General features: G+C 37.0%; 1 protein-coding gene across 1 annotated transcript in view; it reads right to left on the minus strand.

Moving 5' to 3' along the window:
• Nucleotides 1-17,968, minus strand: part of LOC127969646 (neuroendocrine convertase 2) — an 83,005-nt gene that overhangs the window by 13,370 nt on the left and 51,667 nt on the right. The window contains exons 7-11 of the mRNA XM_052571697.1: nucleotides 15,610-15,698; nucleotides 14,367-14,542; nucleotides 11,684-11,899; nucleotides 5,876-5,976; nucleotides 2,216-2,443 (exon numbers count right to left, since the gene is read on the minus strand). Of these exons, the coding sequence (XP_052427657.1) occupies nucleotides 2,216-2,443; nucleotides 5,876-5,976; nucleotides 11,684-11,899; nucleotides 14,367-14,542; nucleotides 15,610-15,698 (810 nt within the window). The remainder of the gene's footprint in view (nucleotides 1-2,215; nucleotides 2,444-5,875; nucleotides 5,977-11,683; nucleotides 11,900-14,366; nucleotides 14,543-15,609; nucleotides 15,699-17,968) is intronic.

Below are 17,968 nucleotides of genomic sequence, written 5' to 3' on the forward strand. Positions count from 1 at the left end.
AGAGGGATGTAGGGGCATGATTTTGAAGGCGTCGGTGATATCTGCTTTGCTGAGCCACACTCCTCTGCCGGCTGATTTAATGAGTTTAATTGCGTTATCCACTGTAGAATAAGCCAGGGAAAAAGGTTCAGAGGGAAATAAACTGTTAATGCTAGGAACCCCTATAGTGGAGTGGGGAGCGGATAAATCAATAATTAAGCATTTTCTGCTCGAATATTTCCTGACTGCTAATCCTAAAGGGTTAATGCGAAACAATTTGAAAGGAGGTTGATCAAAAGGTCCGATCATGTACCCCTTCTCTAATTCTTTATCCATGAGATCGTCTCATGGGGATCTTTGATAGCTGACTGGAGATTTTTACAGGTAATTGAGAAGGTTGGCATATTGGAAAGACTGACTAGAAACCCGTGCATGATTCCAAAAATGAGGTAAGACACGAAACAGCGATTTGGATGCCTTCCCAGAGCTTTGGATAGCTCTTTAGTGTTCAATGGAGTGTTTATTTCTGTTTTAAATATTTTGTGCGTCGTGGACAAGAAAACCTCGGGTGGCTGTTCCCGCAGTTTCCTTGAATTGAGAGCAGCGCTGATAGAATCTTGTCTTCTCCTTGTACTGCAGCGAAAGAAGCACTTGCTGTTTTTGCTTTCTTTGGAGTTGGATCCACTTGATCGTGGAGATATTTTTTCTTTTCTCCATGACTTTAAGGCCGGTAGACTGGGGAAGAGAAGATGGTACGTTGGTGGATGGGGGCTGCGGGTCTTGATTGACTTCTTGTAACAGAGTCAGGAGCTGATCGTTATCCAGATTCGGAGGCACTTGCACGTTCAGAGTGTATAAGCTGGACAAAATCCTTTCTATAGGCCATTTAGTGATGGCAAACGGATTCCTTGCTGCGATCCTAGAGCTGCGTTTTACTAGCAGGATTGGATCGATGTCTTCCGTGCCATGATCCGGGATTTCTTCGGAAAGGATTTGTACTAAGATGTCTGAAGTATCCATGACCAGGAAGCATCAAGTAAGAAGTGTAAAAAATGACATAAACTTATTTATCATGCTGTTTAAGCTGTATCACAATGTTGCGAGCCGTTGAGCATACTTACCGAGCTGTAGTGCCACGTAAATATAGGTCCCGTGTCTAATAGGAGAGAGGTGGTGATTGGAGTGATTTGACAGCTGACCGCATCAGCTGTTCACAGCCTTGCCTCCGTGGCCTGACTGAACTGACGCTGCGCTCGATATATACTGTATGTATATATATATATATATTGGACTGATTTGAACTTTACTTCACTTACGTTACTAGCATGTCACTACCATAATTCTAGCATAAGTTGCGTTGCATGTAACTAACATATTGCTAGCAGGATTAGCAAGTGACTAGCATGTTGCTAGCATGATAAGCATGCTACTAGCATGATTCTAGCATGATTAGCAAGTGACTAGCATTTTTTAGCATGATTAGCATGTTACTAGCATGTTGGTAGCATGTTTCTAGCATGATTAGCATGCCGCTAGGATAAATAGATTAAAAATATTAAATGAGTTTTAAAGTTTAAATGGATTAGAAATTGTACATAGAAGGGAAGCTTAATGCAGTCTAATGGGCTTCAGTGTGTTCAGTTTACATTTGAATTTTGACAGTTGGAGTTTAAGAGTTTTTGGCTCATTTTAACATTCTGTCAATGTAAGTCTATGGGATATTTTTAGAGTCAACGTTTTTAGTAAAAAGAAGCCAACCTAATTACTTGCTCTGACTTTGTGACCTTGCCATGGTTTTTGTTTTCAGTTGAAGTCACAATTACCTTTTATTTTTCAACCATTTGACTTAATTCTGGTAAAAATATGCACTGCTCACAATCCAGTCAACTGACTCTTTCTAAAAATTAAAAAAAAAAAAACCTCTTCATGTGATGTAACTGTTGTATAATAAATACATTGTATATTTCATTGTAAACTTAACATCTTAGCATATTATATTTAAAGCCTTTTAGTAGTTCCAGAAGCTTTAGGGTGATCCACCTTTAATGTAAATGTGGATCATATTGCTTTGACCTGTTGTGTAAAACTTACTCAAGATTTAATTTTGTGCTTAGTATTCTTAAAATTTCTAAACACTGCGCTGCACTGGACGTTGCGGTGGCCACGCTCCACATTTGTCTTCAACATACTGTTCATTTGTAACAGGTTGTATTTCTGATGTGTTTTCTGCACTCACTGTATCTCCGGCATGGATCCAGCCACACAGTGGAATCGTTCCGGGACGGGCTTCCACTCCCGGGCCAGTTTGACCATTCCTCCGGCATCCAGCACACCGTACCCGAACAGATGGTTGAACTCCAGGCCCACACCGTTCCTCCTCCACTGGTGCACCTCATCATGCAGCTTGTTCCTCTTAGAAGTGAGGACCGTCAGGTGCTGCAGGTCCCTCCATGTCAGGTTCGGACTGCAGACAAACACAAGAAAATCACTAGCATGTCTGCTGTTTGTCATAAACTTGAATCATTCAAGCCTCCTTCAAGCTCCCAATCTTAATAGTTATCATATCCATTCAATATAAAATGTGCTCTATTGAGAGAATGGCTTCCTGCAAAGAGCACATAGAACAAGAACAAAACCCTTACAGTTGCATATGGTTTCTCAAGAGTGCTCAGCTCAAAAGATGAAGAGCAATTTTCACAGAGCACTAGGGGAAGTGGATGCTGATTATATACTGTGACCATCAATCCTAGAGATAAGACAGTAAGACTAAACTCATATATGAGGTTTATAATTTGTTAATACACAGCTCTCTGGAATACTGGAACCCTTAGCGATTGTAGGAAAATGGCTTGGAGGTCTGAGTTTATGTTGAACTCTGATAGATGGACAAAAGCTCAGAAGTCTCAAGTTAAATCAAGACAATTCAAAAAAAAGTTATTGTTGCAGTTTTCATCTAGTTGTGGGGTTAAGTGATTTCTGTGGTAAATTAATATTTCGTTGCTATGGAACTGTGTACTTACAGTGTACTTTAAACTCCCAGCCACACCAGGACTGGACTGGTAATCTGGCAATCATGCAGGGACAGATGCCCATTGGGTTGTATTGTAATGCTTCAACCCTGGAAATATTGGAGTATGGCAGTGTCTATAAACAGGCCAGAGGCAGGACACGAGAATATACGCACTAGCAGAGAAAGCAAAGCAAGCTCACTGTTCACAAGGCTTGAAATATTCAAAGAAAACCCTACATAATGTATTGCGGGAGGACGTTTATATGAATGTATCTCTGAAAGGAACTGACTGCTCCATCTAACCTCCATATAATATACATCCATATAGAGTTAATAAGCATACTTCTGCTTTGTTTACAACGATGACCAAGGAAATGCTTTATTGTGACTTTTGCATAAAGGCCACCTATTGGCAAAGGATGAACTGACATTTTTACCATACTTTGACGATTTTGAAATGATACAATACAATTTTAATAAAAAGTAATTACTCATGTATCTTTGTTTGGATTGTGATTAAAATGCATTGGTGGCCCCTAATTTCAAATGGCTGCTAATCTTGGTCATTGACTCTTTCATTCTGTCTTCTCTTTGGGATAAATCAGTTCTGATCATTTTGGGCCGCTTAGACAGAAAATGCCAGGGCTGAATTTTTGGCCCTGCGCCGTATTGCACTATGCTCCTCTGAGTACTGTTGAAATATACAAACACATGCAAATAAGCTGCCATTTACTCTGTGTATTTACATTTGGCTGTACAAAGAGACCTGCTCTCTCACAACCTACATCATTATTTAGTACTGAGCAAACAGAACGACTTTACACAGGGAAGGCCGTGTCAACAGTTATTAACACCGGTCCTGACACCATAACATCCTATTGAAATGTGTGAATGGAGACAAAAAATGATGTGCCAAAACAGCATTTTCACCACCAGTCACTCCTTACAAAGCTTTCACAATCAAGTGTAATGAACACAGTTGCTGCTGAAATCACTGTCTGTTCCTCCACCTCGAGACTGTGCTCTTCTGACTGTGTGACTGTCCTTCATTTGTACTTGTAAATTGTTCCTAATCTCATTCTGTGTTGCTCATTTAGGGCTTGTATCTAATTTTAATCACTTTGAGTACCAGAAATGCACTATAGATTGTAAAGAATTATTATTATTATTACTTAGGATTTACCTTTTCTGTCATTTTGCCTCGAGTTAAAAAGTCTGTTTTCTTTTGTTCAATCTTGTGGTCACTTTAAGTTGAAAATGGTAATACATTAGGAGTTCTGATTTGGTAGTGATGGATAACATGTACAAGGACTTTTCCATCAACATTTTAGGTTCACGCTTATATGAATTTATAAAAATTATAATATAATGGATAGTGTAGCGAAAGTTCTGTGACTTGCATTTTCTGTCATGCTTGTATTTAAATAACAATAAAAATTAATAAAAGTTAGAGAATTTTTCCAATTAATGCACTACTCCCGGATTCAGAAAACTGCATCCCTACATAGGCGGCAGCTCTTAAAATAATAGCAGCCAAATAATCTAATAACCAGCTGCTATGATGTCTGTTAATTTTTCAAAAAAAAAAAAAAAAAAAAAAAAAGAGGAAATCAATATTTGTTTTGTAAATTTAGAGATTCATCTATATTTAATTTAGCATGTAGTGCTTGATAGCTTTATTCCATGTCTGTATATTTTCTTCCTGTTGTAGGGCACAGATACATATGACATTTATTATAATGGGATTATGTGAAGATTGTTATTTTTTAAAGTTTAATCTGTTAAAACTGATAGCTCTCAATTATACTGTAATGTTGAATGCTATAGTCAATGGTTAAATATTAGTAAAAATTAATCAGTAGCACTGAGAGATACTCACCTGATAAAACATATGCCATTAAACAAATATTAAAAACATACTGTCTTTGTGTTACATCTACATTATTTTGTGGATTTAATGTGAAATTAATTCAATATAAAAAATGGTTTTAAAAAACTTAAATACACAAGTTTATTATTATTATTATCTATTTTTTTAATGGATTGACAGCACTAGTCATAGCTCTTTGTATTTGATTTCAGTCAGTATGGATCCTCTTGACATGAAATATTGGGTCTTGAGCTTGACACTCTTCTAATGAGTCTAAAGGGCCAGATGCAGCCAAATATGATTTGTTTCCTGGCATTCAGAGAAACGTGGGGTAATTGTTGGCTTGAATCAAAAGGTACTTTCAATTTCCTTTGCACGAGGTGATCAGCAAAATACTTGCCAATTTGATTCCTCATCAACGGCTGAAAGTATGTGCATATGAAGCGTTTCACCTGAGGGTCTCAGAAATGAACAGTGATACCCTCCTTTCCTCTAGCGGAGTACAATCTCAGCCCTAATTCACACATTCATCTTGCTGGTCCAGATACCTTTTCTGTCCAGGTATTAATTTACTGAACTTCTAACTGTGATAGGCTGGCCATCTGTTCAGGGAGTTTGGAGATTGAATAGATGGCTGAATGTGACAAAAAAAAAGCAAGTTATTAAGGAATAAAGATGCAAAATTAAATTCAAATGGAGTAGTAAGACTCATAAGTGAAGGTGCGTGAAGCAGCGTGTTTATTTGTAACATCATCATTTAGCTTCTTATCACCGGGAACACAGCTTTGACTCTGGCATCAGCACCGTTTCCATGTTAAAGGGTATCAATCATACATGAGGGAGGCTTTCGAATGAGAACTGTGCTTGCAGTGCTGCACTCTGACACAACCCTCATCTGCAGTAATCTACCATCTCAGCTGCCGTCTGCCAGAAATGCTGCCTTATTGTTTCAGAAATCTTTGATAGAGGCTCACTACTCATCCGAGCTATGCACTGGAAAACAAAAGTGTACATACTTGGCCTCCAACGCCAGGGCAAACACGCCAGCGGCCTCAGGGGCGGCAGCAGATGTGCCCGAATGACGGAGTGTGCAGTTTCCATACAGATCTGTGGTGGCCTGGAGACAGATGCAGACAAAGAGAAAGCCATAATTAAACATTAGTGCCAATGATATCCTGATTACACTTCAGCAAACAGCAGGTGAAAAATGCCTTTGAAATTCTAATTCTGTTTTGAACTGAAGGAGGAAGCAAACAGGATGTAGAATTCCGGGTTAAATTTAAAATGTAAGAATGTATGAAATTCAAAGAGATTAAATGCTGTTTCAAGAATGTTCAATTAAATTGAATAATAATTTCATTTTACATATAAATGGTCCATGATCATTTTATCATGCACACAGCATAGATCATTGTATTAATACACAGAAATGTGTTTGTATTTTTCAAAATGTATTGAATTCTAATAAATCAATCTTTTTTAAACTAAAGTTGAATAACATTAAGGAATCAAAGCAACATGAAGCAACCATACATTGCAAAAAGTTATTTTTCAAAATAGCACATACAATTTAAAAGCACAAAATTGTCAGTTTGCTACCCTTATGAAAGGAAAATATATTTACCAATATATTTCTTAAAATATATTGTGATATATTGTAATATATTATTTTCCCTTTTTATTTTCTAATATTTAATATATTTGAATACATTTAATAATATATTGATGATACATGTATTATATAATATATTGCAAAATATACAAATGATTGCCGCTTTTAATATATTGCAATATATTGGAAAAATATAAATATATATAAGAATATATGCCTAATATATTACATGATATTTCCCAATATATTGCAATATTTTTTTTTTTCATAAGGGTACCTTACATATTACTTTATTTAATTCACTGTGTTTCTTGCTTTACCTTTGAAATTGTTAAAGGTGCAATAGGTGATTGTCTTCAGACATTTTATTTTTGTTATACTGGTTGAAAGTCTCTTCACATCCCGATAGCAATCATAAAGTTAAGTGGTTTAAATGTATTTATCTGTATTTATATATTCTGTGGAAGGCATAGGACCAAGAAATGTACGTCTAATCAAAACGCTAGGTCTGAGCTTTTTAAATAGCTTTCCTACCTGCCTGTCAACGTATGTATCTGCACACCTCTGCACATCCTGTTTGCACAGACAGAATACGTCATTAGCGCATTCACGCACGCTGTGCAGACAGAGCTAAAATAGCAGACAAACATCAACATCTCTTCTTCCTGGTATTGTAGTACTGTAGTAAGTTTTCTCACTGGTTAATGACACATGATGTAACCCAGCGGTTCCCAATTCCAGTGCCCGTGCACATATTTTGCATGTTAACACACCCAATCCAGATGACCAACTCAAGCTACGTGAATGAACTGTGTTCCAGTCGATACACCGTGTTCATTGCTCCCTACTCCCTGAGCAGGGGTTTACTTCACTTCGGAACATGGACTGAATTGGGAACTGCTGATGTAGCCTATTGTTGTAATGTTGTCTCTGGTATTCTGGTATGTGAACATAAATGTGTTCAGGGGGTGTGGCTTTGGACGGTGATTGCAGGGAGGTTGGGATGTTAGCTTTCAGTGCTATCAGGCTAATGTTAGCATTTTCCAAGATCTCCTATTGCACCTTTAAATGAACTAGTCATTTCTGAGTGAAAATTGTTTCCAGTTTCAAGTGTATAATGTAGAAATGATTTCTTCTTGCTCATTTTGTTGTTGTGTTGGACCAATAAAACTCTTCTGTTGTGTGACTGTGATGAATTTGTTTAAAAGCAATTCCTTTCTGTCCTGTTCGAGGCCCTGTTCACATTACAGCTCATCGGTGGAATGGAAGTCAATTCTTACATTTTTAACTTTGTTGATCATTAACAGAACTTGGTTTGGTGAGGAAAACCCTACACAATCCCAAAGCTTTGTTCGTCACAACACTTTGAGGTAATGTAGACTTTGGAGTTGCTTGGCATTTCACGATCTATCAAAGGCGGGAGATGAAAGAAACATCCATATTTACCCTCCAGAGATGGCCATTTGTACTTGTGACCAATTTTGACTGACGTAAGCAAACCTCACTAAAAACAATGAGATGAAAGCCAAAAATTGAATTATTTAGTGCTTTGTTTTGTTTGATGTAAGCTGTATCATGCTAACAATGAAGAAAGAGCTATTAATAAGAAATCCAGATGCTGTGTATCAAGTCATTTGCCTCATAATAAGTATGAAAAATCTCCCGAGTAAGACACTAACACTGAACATTAACAGCAAAAAATATTAATTTATTTTCTGTCTTTAAAAGACATCTTTCCTCCAAAAATGAAAATGCTTTCATAATTTATTCACTTTCATGTTGTTCCAAACCTTTCTGCTATATTTTGTATAATAGATATTTATATTTATTTATGAATTCTCTCAAGTCCCAAGGAATTAACATAAAAACTGTTAATTTTTACATTTCTTTTAACTGTGTGTTCAAACGTTTTGTGTGATGAACTGATCAAAATATTAGTTTATTATTCATTTACAATCTTCCCCTTTTTAATAAAAAAAATAAATAAATACAAATGTTAAGTGCTCAATCAGAGAAAATAGATAGCTGGCATTTTATCACACCAAACCGAAGCAGCCCTAATCAAAGTGAGAGAATTAGGACTGACACAAGGCAATGCCTGCCTTTCTTCTGACAGACTAACCACAGTCTTCATCTCAGATGCTTTCTTTGAGTCTGGAGATACATTCTGATTAAGTCTTTCACTCAATGCATCCCCCCGACTCCATCTGAGAGTCATTGTTCAGACACAAAATGGATAAAACGATTACCTCCCCTTCATTTTATCACTGTCATACTCTGTGTTATCACACTGCGGAAAAAGGAGTTGTGTTTCAAAAGCATGTTTTAAAGCACCAAGGACTTGGGAACAACAAACTGGCACACAACTGGAACCATCCTGAACCTGATTTCACCTCCGAAAAATATATCCCACAGATGATTTCCTTTCACAACATCCTTATCATTTCTTTTTGTGATAAAAATAAGAAGAGTCAAATATAAGAAGATGATATAAATACAAAAGTGGATATAAATAATATATTAAAATAATAATGTCTAATAAAAATGTGAATTTCTAAAATCAGTTATTAGGTCATGTTTTCTCCCTATTTTTTCAAACCGCGGAAAAAAACATGTCTCACTTTTTTTGCAGAATGCGAAATATCCTCTCAACCAATCACAGCCACTGTTGGGAACGTTACTTTAAAAAAGTAATTAGTTATAGTTACTCACTACTTGTTCCAAAAAGTAACTGAGTTACTCTATAACAAAAGTAAATCGCTACCAGGGAAAGTAACTATTTGTTATACTGTAAAAAAAAAAAAAAAAAAAGTAGTTGCTATATGTCAATTTTTTTTTATATTTTTTTTTTTTGAGCAGTTTTTACAAGTCAGATAAAATGATTAGAACAGACAGGTGTTCGTACATAACTTTCTTTATTTATTGCACGTCAACAGACAGCAAGAGTTTTGTCCAGCACTTCAAGTATTATCTTTGTAAGAAAAGTGGTTTTAGCCACTAGCTTTGTAGATGAGTGTCACACATTACATGTACACATTACATGCACGTTCTTGCCTTTGACCACAGTGAATTTGAATTAGTGCTTATATCTCCATCTTGAAAATGTCAACTTTTCATCGGATTGCTCCGGACTCGCCATCTCTGCTGCTGCTGCGAATCTCTGTTTAGCTGTTGCATGTGTTCGTGCGTGTCTGTGTTTGTGCGTTTGGCACCGCTGGCGTAAAAACACTGGCTCTGTTTGGCTACCATGAAACACATGACTCTGCCTTAGCCAATCATAATCGCTTACCTCGTTATTAACCTACCTCCTCACTCGCTGTGTGAGCCAGGGGTGCGTTCGGATTACATAGTTTATTAAATCAATGTATAGTAATGCACCACATTTAACGTCCAGTAATGTTAACAGCGTTGTAACGACGGGAAAAGTAATTCGTTAGATTATCCCGTTACTGAAAAAATAACGTCGTTACCTAATGCCGTTATTCATGCACTGTAAACTGTAACAAACAATCAAAGCTCACCATTCCATGCACTGTAAACGGTAACAACCAATCACAGTGCACCATTCCATGCACTGTAAACTGTAACAACCAATCAACTTTCACCATTCCACGCACTCTAGACAGTAATGGTGGCACTCTGAATACACCTGGCATCCTAGTTTTTCCTCATCTACTTTGTATTTCGTGATCAACAAACAAGGGCTGGAAGATAAATCGCATGTGATTGTAATCCACATCCCATCAGTAAAGCAGGTTCTGTGATTAATAGTACCAGGAAATCTCCATCACGTGCTTTCAGATGGAAATTTTATGCATTTAAAACTAGTCAACTAAATGAATGTAACATGGCAAAGATGAATGCACTTTTGGAAGTTGAATGTAACGGAAATGCCATCTTGGAATTTCTGTGGTCTAATGTGATGTTGTTTATGATGAAATTAGATTTTATTGTTGTAATTAATTTATAGCATTTTATAGACCTGTTGAATTCATTTTGGAAGTGATGACTGATGAATGTATTTTTAGTCCAGTGTCTGTAGCTACTTTATATAAAATTAGTATTGACCAAGTTCAGAGGCTGTCATAAGTTAATTTTAATAAATTTCATAATTTAATTTTATATTGATTCAATGGATTTATTGCATTTTGAGGAAAAAACAGTATTATGAATTTATTGCATTTTGGGGAAAAATAAGAAAATTTTATAATAAATGTTTTGAAATTCAAAACCTGGATTAGAATTTGTAATGTTAGTATAAGCTACATATGCTATGTGGAGGTTTGAAACAAATAAATCAAATTAATAATTCAAATTAATCAAAATGGATTTATTGCGTTTTGGAACCCAACTCTTCATATATGTGACACTGGACCACAAAACCAATTAAGTGTCAATTTTTCTGAAAGCTGAATAAATAATCTTTCCATTGATGTATGGTTTGTTAGGATGACAATATTTGGCAGAGATACAACTATTTGAAAATCTGAGATCTGAGGGTGCAAAAAAATCTAAATACAGAGAAAAATCGCCTTTAAAGTTGTCCAAATTAAGGTCTTAGCAATGTAAAAGAGTTTTGATATATTTACAGCAGGAAACTTACAAAATATCTTCATGGAACATGGCCATTGGTTTTGTGGTCCAGAGTCACATATATATTTCTATCAATGCATATATCATAATATATCAGTATTATACATTATATATAACAGTGTATATGTAACAATATATACAAGTAGTGATAAAAATAGAGGGTAATACCATTGTAATAATGTTGTAATAAATGCTATATATATATATATATATATATATATATATATATATATATATATATATATATATATATATATATATATATATATATATATATATATATATATATATATATATATATATATATATATGAGTGTTCCTGTAGCTCAATTGGTAGAGCATTTCGCTATCAAGCGCAAGGTTGGGGTTTCGATTCCCCGGGAACACATCATAGGTAAAAATTGATAGCCTGAATGCACTGTAAGTCGCTTTGGATAAAATAAATTTAATTTAATTATATATGTATACAACATCGTGCTTTTAAAAATAGTATTTTTTTAAAGGTGGAAAATGGCTTTGTTTATGTTTTGCAAGTGTTTTTTTATTTTTTTTTAAGGCTGAGTCGGTGCCCTCCACAAACAAACAGAATCTGTAGGACACAAACACGACACACACTCACCACGCCTGCTTCAGGATTTCGTTTACGGCCGTTGCTGAAGGTGGAGGCGAGGGTGGAGGAGCAGCTTTCATCGTAGAGCGCTGTGCGTCCGTCATTGATGGCTGAGTTAATAGAGATGGTCCACATGCTGGAGGCATATCCGTCGCAGTTACAGTCGTCATAGCTACCACCGTCTCCAGAGGCCCACACATAGATGCTGCCTTTCCCACCTCGACCCTGTCAGACACGAAAAAACGGCACGATTACGAGTGGCACTCATGCATGCTACAGCTCAATAAGGAGCAGTCCACACTCTTTGATATTTCTCTTCAAGAGCCTTCCAGATTTACTCCATTTATCATACACATTACACTCGCATAACCACGAGTAATTCAACAGAGACATCACAGAGGCGTTTCAAGACCTTTTAAAGACTGCAAGCTGTCCTTTGAGTGTCGATGATTCAGACACAGCCATTGTGTTTAAGGTTCTTGTCTGAACATGTAATTGTGATGCTTTTAGCTGATTGCAACAGTGCTCTTTTCTTTAGGCTTTGTGTTTAATAGTGGCAGGCACCTGACAAGAGGACATTTGTACAGTGCAATTGTGATCTTAAAAGGGTGCTTGATTATTGTTATTTGAACAGTACGTGGTGATTTACCATGCTAACACAGCGGGGAGGAATTATGGTGCTTCCAGACCCCTGGGCATCAGCCTCTTTGGAGTAAATCAATAAGAAAATAAGATGGTGCAGAAAGTTTATGACTTCTCATAATTTAGATTTTATATTAAAATGACTCATTCAGCATTTAATAACCCCAATCTTATGTTTAGCAAATGTGACATGTCGAGGGTCTAATAAAACTTGGTTGCTAATATGACAAATAAAGTCTCAACAGTGTAATACAATAAAGTCACAAATACACACCACATGTTTAATAAATTGCTAGGGTGAAAACAATTTAGACTTCATCAACCTCCAAGCTATGCTAAGGTGTTCAAGCATTATTAGAACCGAGGAAGTGCATCTCATTTCTTCAACCCTGACTCACTGGGAAAATGTGCATGTAGCGTCCTTTCTGCAAACTGATACCACGTTGCTTCTTATGCGTTTTTGCAGCACGTTTAGATGTCCAGTGAGTGGTCCTAAAAATGTGTAGAGTTTATCAGAAACAGATGAATGTTTAATATCTAATTACCTTGGTCGTTGTTCATATCACAGCAGTTGGATCCGCTAAGAAGTTAAAGCTTTATCGCATTTGTACCAGCTACACTAAACCTAAGATAAAAACATACTGAAATTTGAAGACGGTCCTAAAGACAGGTCAACCGAAATCAATTCTAGAGTTTTCTCCATTTTCTTTTGTCATGGTGTGTATTTTGTGCCTATCCATAAAGTGTTACAAGGATATGACACTGAGGTTGAACGATCGGATATATCTTTATGTGTCTGCTGCAATGCCCCATGTGTTTCCATTCTGATTGCTGTACAGTAACCACAAGTTTGACTGACAAGTCAAGATGATTTTCTGTGTAACTGGCATTATGCCAAACATGCTGTCACCAGGAGCCAAACCGCAATGCTCAACTGTATCTGGCGTTTCATTAGCACTCTGTGTGGCATCCTGGAAATAAATAAATGAAGCATACGTGAAGTGTTGCCATCTGACCCTCATAATGCTTAAACAGCGCTCAATATTACTCCCAGGCTCAACATCAGTCCTCTTCAACTGCAGTGAGGAAGCCTGAGGGACAGACGGTCTTCACCCATCTCTGCTATTCTTGTCCAATCTGATTTCAATTGCAAAGGGCTGCTCAAAACACACAGCGATTACTTTGTGCGATGCCTCGGCTTGACAAGTGGAGCGCCACCGTAAATCCTGCTCAGCAGAGGAGCGCTCGGCGCCATTTATACCCATCAGCCGAGGCAATTTGTGAAGGCAGCAGTCACGCACAGGGAATGTGCATCTAAATGACACATTTAGAGGAGACTCTGCAAGGTTGACATACGTGAGAGAACTTCTGGAGAATCTTGAGGATCAAAGCTATTTTGTAACGAGGCTGAATGGATGCAACTCAAAGATGCCTTAGTATGCTTGTGGTCTGAATAAAAAATAATAGAAACTTTATTGTAAAAATCTGTTAATTAGCTAATGGTATGTTGTAAAGGTGGACAAGGAATCAAATGAATAAATTTGCAGCATTTGCCTGAGACTTATAAGTACTTATATTTATGAAGATTAAAATGTAAGAAATTCTCATCGACACTGATTATACTGATATTTACAATTCAAAACATAGCCAACAATAAGTTTGTTATATAATATGCATACTTAACTACGATTTTTCTGTGGGATATTGGGAATAAATGGAGAGATTTCTATCTGGAAATGCAAATTCTAGCTGTATGAGTGAAACTGGTTTTATTTTGAACTTGAATCTCTAAATACACTCGTATCTTCTGATTCTGAAGTTCAGCATTCTTTCTTATTTGTTGAAGTTGATCTAAAGTGGCAGAGAGAGACCAGGAAGACTATGAACTATGTTTTTCTGTTTTGTTTTGTTTTTTTCCTGACTGGAACAGATGTTACAATTCAGTACCTCTGTATTTCCCCGCTTTTTGTCTCTCAGGTGATCCACAAGGGAATGAGTTTAGCTACACTTACGCTGTAAGACACATCTGTGGGTTTTAAGTGTGAGGTACCTTGTTGACTCCGTCGGCCATGGCCTGCAGGGTGAGCTCACGCGGGCCGTCCACCGTCTTGCCGTCGTCGGTGGGACCCCAGCTGGCGCTGTAGATGTCAATAACCTGCGGCATGTGGCTGATGGATGAGGCCTCGATGATGTCCGTCATGAAGGGCTGGTCCAGCATACGAATGCCTGTGAAATGGCAGGATTGAGAACATGGGAACAGTAGGGAAACTTTACTCTATCGATGCTGTGCGTTGATGAGTGCAGGGGTGAGAGGGCTTGAGATTCACTGAAGGTAATGGCTTAGGTGCTTCATCAAGCACAAACTAGATTTGCACTCCAGGAACATCAGTGCTGTGTGCCATGAGAGATCAGCGGCTGTCAGACTGACTGAGTGTCCTCATACTGACCTCCTCCTGGCTAAAGCTGAAGCTAGAGTCAAGTATGTTTCCCTTTGTGAGGGACAAAAGACATTGACTGGCTATTAGTTACTCGCCTTGTTTTTGTAGCCTTTTGAAAATAACAAAAATCAGTGTGCTGCACAGCGTAAATATTGTCTTTATTGATGCTGCTATTGGTGCTGGCTGCTGGATGTTGTGGAACAGGGGCAGGGTAGAAATGATCAATTGAGCTGATATTCCATTAGGCTAAGAAACAAAGCGATGTCTCAAACGGAGACAAGTCATTGATCATTACTGACTGCACAGAAGAAACCTGATAAAGCATGCAAGTGTTTTAAATACAACACTCTCTTGATAGCATCCAAACACTTGAATGTGAATATTGTTTCTGCTTCTTGAATTTAACATTTAAAAACATGTATTTTCTGCAAAGCTGCATTTAAACATTATGCATTTAAAAAGCACTATACAAATAAATCATGAATTTAATTGCATGCTAAATTTGTACATCCGTCTGCACCATCTACAACTGAATGCATGGTCTTGGTATTATTAGCTTTGTTTGAGTAGCTTTTTTTTTTTTTTTTTTTTTTGTAAATGAAATATAAAAGACATTGGATAATTTCTAAATTCGTCTTTACATAAAAGCAGCAGTATTCCAGTTGCATCCACTGAAAACTTCTCAGCTGGTTTACTATGCCAAGTGACTATTATATGACTTGACAGTTATTTTCTGGTTCCTTCCCTGACAGCGACACCTACTCACATCTACCTTCAAGATGATTCGCTGACATCTCATATGAGATGTTAAGTCTATAATGAGGTCATAACTGTCAGAGCCTATCAGAGACGTACCTGCTACCTTGGAGTTGTAGGCCACACCCACTCCACAGATGTTGTTGTTTGAAACCGCAGACACCTCTCCAGCACACCTGGTGCCATGACTGAAAAACACCAGTCAGACATCACATATTTCACAATTAGTGTAAATATAAATATGGAACAAGCTAAACATCAACAAAACTAAAGCAGAGAACACACTACATGACTGTCAGGCCGATTATGAATGGAATTTGGTCTTGATGACTGATTGTGACCAGTCACACAGGGTCTGTTCCAGCTCAGAAAAAGTCACATCGTTTGTGGTGTCTAAAGATTATAGTGTCAAAATCCAACCATCAGTCAATTTCCAGTCTTTTTTCATGTTTAATATTTGCAACGTACGCCAGCGATTGTATTTGGCTATTCAGTGGAAATGTGTTCACTGCAAAACATCAATCAGCAATCAAATTAAGTCCTTGGTTTCTCTAATTTTAACGATTACCATGAATACTTTTCATTTGTTTTCATACATTTCAGTCTGCAGTCTAATAAAAACAAAAATTCAATTTTTAACTTTCAATTTCTTCTTGCATGCTGGGTAGATAGTACAAAACTAACCCTCCCAGCATGCACTGCAGTTGATCTGTTTATCTTAATTAGTTTGATGATTGTCAACATTGTTGAGGTTTGTATGATAAGTGCTGATGTCTAATTCCATCTTTCGGATGAGATGTTAAACCGAGATGTTAAACTCTCTGTAGCTATTAAATATCCCATGGCACTTTCCATAAAGACTAGGGGTGTAACCAAATTGCCCCCCTGGCCTTTGTCAATAATGGTCTACAAATAATCCCCAACCACTTGATTGGCGTTTATGACTCTCTCTTCTCTCCACCTGTAGCTGGTGTGTGGTGAGCATACTGGTACTGTTTTCCTGTGGCTGCTACAATCGCATCATCCAAGTAGATGCTGCTACTGTTGGTGGTTGAGGAGAGACCCCAACACACACACCCATGATTGCGCTTTCAGAAACGAGAAGCACTTTCAGTGCACAATACACAATAAAGAACTATATAAATGCATTCATTCATTCATTCATTCAAATCTTTCTGTATATTTTGCCACAGTACCTTTGCATTTGTGAAACAGGACATTTACATCAATAATGAAAGATTAACTTCAACATTTTTTGTACTATTTCTCAACTTTGGTAAAGTTTGACACCCATCACAAAAAAAAAAATCCATTTCATATGAACTTTACAATAGTGCTGTCAAATGATTAATCTAAAATAAAAAAAAAGTTAGCTTAATACAGTATATGTGTGTGTTTTGTGTATATTTATATTACACAATATTTACATGTACTTAAAAGTATATTTTTATATTCATAAAATTTATATTAAAAATAGATATATTAAATATAAAAATAAAAGTATTCTAAAATGCAGTGCCTTGCGAAAAGTATTCATATCCCTAAATTTTTTTCATGGGCATGCCGACATGGCACTCTCAGGGTCAGTGAAACTCTGGGTTGTCACTGCCAATTCAGTCCTTGGTCATTTTCAATTCTATGAGCAGGAGTGCCCTAAGAACATGTGTTGAGGCATGTTGTTGTCATCATTGATGCCTCCAAGATGTGCTAGGGTGCTGTTTGGAACAGGCATGCAGCTTTGGGCTCCTGGACGGGACCTCGACTACAGTGGCACATCAGTTGCCTCGAGTTGCTAGCAATGCTGCCATTCTTTGTCGGTTTAGACTGTTGCTGCAGAGCAAGTATGTACTTGTCCAGACGTACAACACTGCAACTGAAGTGAAGATAATGGTTAAACACTCAGTCAAGGTGCTAATTCTGGGTTTATCACCAGGTTCACTCAGGTGTGTCGGCCAGAACACCACTTAAGGCCAAATATTCCAGAGTATGAAATGAAGAGCGGAGAGATAATTCTTATTATTCTGTTTATTCCTCCTCTTTCTTGTATGAGTGAGTTTAAAGGTGAGAGTAATTTCTAGTGTGGTTTCTATAAAGAGAGAACAAATACAAATGAATAAAGGAAACATATGCATACACTCATTCAACACTCATTCAATAAACATTACAAACATAAATTAAACAGTAGTCAGAATATGACTATATCTCTTAAACCCTAAAATGTAAGCAGAGAGAAAGGATTCAGACACTTCTCAGATTTTCTACCATGCATTAAGTTATCAATAACGTAGATAGAACTTTCTGTCTTCTATGATATACTTTAAAGCATCAATAGCGGTCCAGATAATGATATTTAACACCACTTCATATTTTACTCAGCCACAGAGCACTTAACATTCATAACAACAAGTATTGAATAAAATAAACATGTCTGAACACGATGTGACCCATTTAACCCAAC

Source organism: Carassius gibelio, chromosome B13 (assembly GCF_023724105.1).
Source record: "Carassius gibelio isolate Cgi1373 ecotype wild population from Czech Republic chromosome B13, carGib1.2-hapl.c, whole genome shotgun sequence".
NCBI lineage: Eukaryota > Metazoa > Chordata > Actinopteri > Cypriniformes > Cyprinidae > Carassius > Carassius gibelio.